This window comes from Xenopus laevis, chromosome 2S (genome assembly GCF_017654675.1).
Source record: "Xenopus laevis strain J_2021 chromosome 2S, Xenopus_laevis_v10.1, whole genome shotgun sequence".
Taxonomy (NCBI): domain Eukaryota; kingdom Metazoa; phylum Chordata; class Amphibia; order Anura; family Pipidae; genus Xenopus; species Xenopus laevis.
In genome coordinates, this window is record NC_054374.1 from 116,975,509 (window position 1) to 116,980,350 (window position 4,842).

The 4,842-nt window shown below is 40.4% G+C and overlaps 1 protein-coding gene across 1 annotated transcript; it reads right to left on the reverse strand.

Annotated features, from left to right (window-relative positions):
* Positions 1-1,553: 1,553 nt before the first annotated feature.
* Positions 1,554-3,903, reverse strand: LOC108709768 (SLAIN motif-containing protein 1-like). Its single transcript, XM_018249892.2, has one exon. The coding sequence runs from the start codon at positions 3,528-3,530 to the stop codon at positions 3,027-3,029; it is 504 nt and encodes a 167-aa protein (XP_018105381.1). The 5' UTR covers positions 3,531-3,903; the 3' UTR covers positions 1,554-3,026.
* Positions 3,904-4,842: the final 939 nt, after the last annotated feature.

Sequence of the window (4,842 nt, forward strand, 5' to 3'; positions counted from 1 at the left end):
AAGCTCCAAAATCGTCATTAAATTACTTTATGTATGGCTTATGATTTCCAGTATTTGGAATCAGAGAATGACTGATTCACAACATGATAACTATACATGAAACTGGAGTGCTACAGGTTTTAAGAGTAACATCACAGATTTTGCAGCTTCCATTCAAGGCAGTTATTGATTTTATTTGCATAAAATGTAATTGAAAGTATATTTTTTTGCTTTGCAGTAAACTTTTCCTCTCCTTTTTGTTTTGTTGAATTAGAGATCTGTGTGTTTATGCCTGAAAGGCAAGTGTAAAGGTGGCCATAAACTATAAGATCTGCTCATTTGTTGAGGTCACCAAACATGCAGATCTTTTTCCAGCCCGCCAAAGGCAGGGCAATATTGGGCAAATTACAGAGATGGGAATGGGCGCCGAGGGGGCAAGGACCGCATCAACCAGTCAAAGGGGTCCTTAATCACGGGAGATATCAAACCTGTGCGATCTGGATGATTTATGGCCAGATATCGGTTGGTGTAGCCTGTTGGAAGGCCCAATACATGAGCAGATAAGCTGCTGAAACGGTCTAAAGGACCCGAATTGGCATCTTAACTCTGCCTGTGTATGGCCAACTTTAGACACTCTTAGCATAGCAACCAGCATCAAAATAATTTTGAACTAATTTCTCCATATCTCCCAGAAGAAGTATCCCAAGGCAACCGATAAGATGCTTGCATTTAAACAGTTAAAGAATAAATTCTACCTACTGATTGGTTGCTATTGGTTACTGCCCCAGGGCAAACTTACTGCCTTTTATTACATAACCCCAATTATATTTCCTGAAGGTCTTTAATCGGGTGCAGGACTTAGATCATGGGCCTACTCTCCAAACAATGTTTCCTCCTGTCTTCACTTAACCTCTTTATTGTACTAATTTCTTTTCTTTACATACTATATACTATTTTTCCATATCTTTAGCCTCTTTGTTCCAATACAGAGAATGACAATGAATGAGGACAAATGATTAAAAGCAGGAGCCCAGTTACACCTGTGGCAACACACCTCTTTCTAATCTCTCTAAGCCCTGCCAGGGAGGAGAGCATGAGCTATATGTCTGGACAAGGGCCCTGTCTGGTCAGGTGATGTATGAAAATATAATCTTTGAGAAGACAGTCTGGAAGTCTGGCTGTCTTTTGATTAGTTGGTAGTAAAAAATAAGTGGATTAGTGTGATAAAACTGTAAGTAACAGGTTGCTAAAAACATCATTTAAGATGATCTAACTTATTGGTAATTTTCCCCAATGTTTTGAAATTGACCCTAAAAGAGAAATCATGTAAATTATATAAAGTGTAGCGACTAAAGTGTACTGCTTTACTAATGTGAGTGAAAAACTGCACCAGTGAGGTTACGCACACAGCAACCAATCAGCAACTGGCTTTGATCATTCTATAATTAAGCTGGCTCTTGCTACTGACTAGAGAGTGGCTGCCCACTCCAGACAGGATCAGCAGCTTATTGTGGGGTTGCCACCTGTCCGGTTAGGCCACCACTGAAACTGTTGATACACCACTTGAGTCATGATCTGGTTATTTAATAACTTTATTATGAGATTCTGGGATCTGTATGGCCGGTTTTAGAAGAAGAACAGAACAGAATCAGTTTCCTGCTGATAAATAAAAATAATATAGTGCATACAGTATATTAATAAATCAATCCTGCTGTTTACGATGCTTAAGCCTTATGCAGTGGGGAATCAAGTGTGCTTGTTTCAGTCTAATATAAATGTTGAATGGCTCTCAAATAAAAACTTTGCAATATAGTCATTAAAAAATAACCCATAAAGCAGTAAACCATAGCAATCAATTCCAGATGCTGCAAGTCCAAAAACTAAATTTTCAGTTCAATAAATAAATCTAAATAATCTAAATAAATGCTGTTTATATTTTTTCTAACAGGTGGTTCACATGGGTGAAATATTTCACTCGCCATAGGACTTATTTACTAATAACAGGCATATTTTCCCTAGTGCAGTAACCCATGGCATCTGCAGGTGGGTGACAAAACACTTGTACTGATCCCCCCCAGGGTGCACTTGAGGGTTCAAATTGAAATGAAATTGATTCACTCTGCTTTTCATTACATGTAAAAATGTGTGAACTATACAAAGATGTTATAGTTTGGCCTTTGTTATAGAGCTTCTGTCTTTCAGGTTCCCTCATGAACATGTGCTCTTATGATGCTCGAAATAGGTGACGGATAAATTTAGATATCATAAGACTGCTATATGACAAACACTATACACCTCGCTCTTTGCCAACAAACGTATTGTGTGAGTATTTTCTTTAAGATTATTTGTTAATTAAAGATACTGTACTGCAGTATCACAAATGGATTAAAATAACTGCAAAGCAAAGCCAGAATTTCAGTTCTCATCCTACAGTGCATTGAAATATGGGGATGGTGTGATGCAAAACAAAACACCCCTCTGTCCTTCCACCAATCACATGCAACCTGCTCCAAAATATCACTCTATGCCAAGATTCTCATAATTAAGTCATTTAAAAAAAAAACAAAAGCAGTTGAATCTAAACTCAGTTTCTAAAGCAGTTAATAAATAAATGATGGCTGCTCTGTAAAATTCAGGCTGAGATAAGAGCAAATCCTATTGCCTGGAGCAGGTTGTATTACTGTTCCCAATCACCGAGGAATACAGACTAAATCTTCTTTGGCAAATAAGGACTTTTCCTACCAGAGGGGATGCTTTTGCATACTTTTATAGCCTTTCAATCATATTTTCCCATATACAGTAGTACTGTACAAAACAGCTCCATGCCCAGTCCAAAGACTGCAAAACTAATCTGAATACAAATTGGCACACACAACCCTTAGTTCAGTAAAGAGCTGTTTAAAGATACAAATTTAAATGTTATGAATAAAAAGTATACAATGCTTATTATTTTTTCTTTTTGACTTCAGATAAATATTTGAGTCACATAAATATGCAGTAGCTCCTGTCTGAACCTTCCCTAACCCCTCTATCTCCCCAGTGCATCATTACCAGGTTTCCTCATCGCCACTGCAATACCCATCCTCCAGATCCAAAATCTCCACCTCATCCAGTAGGGAATGAACTGGAACTTTACAGTCATTTTGTGCCCTCTCTGCAGCATTGATGCAGGAAAACGGCAGCCTGTTGTTATTACTGTAATAGCCCATGGAATCTGGGGAAAAGAGGCTGCCGGCCAAGGCTGAAGTGCAGAGCAAAGTGGGCAAAGGACTGGGTAGGTAGAGCCCCGTGGGCCGTGAGAGCACAGGGGAAGAGTGGATACATGTCCCTGGCTGATGCACCACAGAAGGAGGATGCTGATGCTGCAGCAGCAGGTGTGGGCTTGGTGTACAGTTGCTCACAGCACTAGCTCGGTTCCTCAGCTGCTCATTCTGCTTCTCCAGCTTCCTCACCAGCTCTTGCAGCTTCTTCATCTCCAGCTCTGCATTCACCACCAGCCCATTATTGGTGGGAGATCCAGTGCTGCTGCTGCTGCACTTCACCTCTGCCATGGCTCACGCTGCTGCAGCTTTCTATAGCCACTGTCTCAAATCCCCAACAGCCTTAATTTGTAATTCCACCTAGGAGGTAATGTTGCAGGACACTGCCCTGGCTGATAAACCCAGCTTCCTGCAGTCAGGATCTCTGATAGATCCCATATAGCAGGACTATGGACTGCATCTTGCTTAGATCTCACTGAATGTGCCTCCTGTCAGCGGTGGGAATATTAATGTGTGCAGCAGGCTCCCTCCCACAAATGCAAAGCAAGGGAGGAAGAGACACATTGGGAACAAAGAGAAAGCCAGTCTCTAAGCATTGCACAAGCTGCTTCTATCCTGAATGAATTCTGCTTGATGAAGAGTTGTCTTTTTTTATTTTTTTTCATCAACCAAAAAACGATAGCAAAGCATCACAAAAAAACCCTCTTTTGTCTCTTTCTGAAGTGAGTCTAGCACTTGGAGGAGGGAAGTGACATGTTCATATAACAGCCAAGTTGCTGTGCTGATGTACAGAAAACAAGCAGATGCAGTCCATTGATTAAAGGAGATGAGAGTCACAGATATATAGGCTAATGGGGTTAATAATGCACTGGAGGAAGCTGGAGTTAAGTGAATGTTAAAAAAAAGAGGAGAGTTGGGGCAGATTCACTAAAGTCGAATTGTCGCCAGCTACCGTTTCGCACAAATTAGATACCACTATGCTAATTCACTAATATGCGAAGTTGTGTACTGGGGCCGAACGCTGGCGACTTTTTGCTAGCGTTACTTCGGCAGTGCCAGCATTTCTTAGCGAAGATGCGCTAGCGTTCTTTTTTGCCAAGCGAAGATTCGCTAGTGATCTTGCGCTTAGGTCAATTTGCATATGGCGGGTAATTTAAAGTTGTATGGAGGTCTTTATTATAAATGATGGTGCAAATGCTTGAAGTTACCACTTTTTCCTACAAATGTCCAGGGAACCTTAATAAAGACAAGAGAGTTAATATAATGCCCTACACATGAGCTCACTGTAAAATGAATGTTCCAATGTCTAGAGAAAAACGGTTTGTTAGGACTTTTACAGGCAATCCCGATTAAAAAAAGTAAAAGACGCCAGCATTTTTTAAACTTTAATGCATTTTCGGCTCACAGGATATGATGTAAGTGACAGAAGATTGAGGAAGATCTAGCTTTGTTTTCGCACTTCGCCTGGTCTGACGTGGCAAAATCAACTCTGGCGAAAGAGGTAACATTTAACAAAAATCCACACTTTAGTGAATTTGTGGAGTAACGATCATTTCCCAGATAGAAAAGTCGCCTGGTGATAGAGTGCGAATGAACGCTAGTG

What these genes read in the sequence shown, in the direction of transcription:
- LOC108709768 (XM_018249892.2), bottom strand. Translation starts at nt 3,530, where the DNA reads ATGGCAGAGGTGAAGTGCAGCAGCAGCAGCACTGGATCTCCCACCAAT.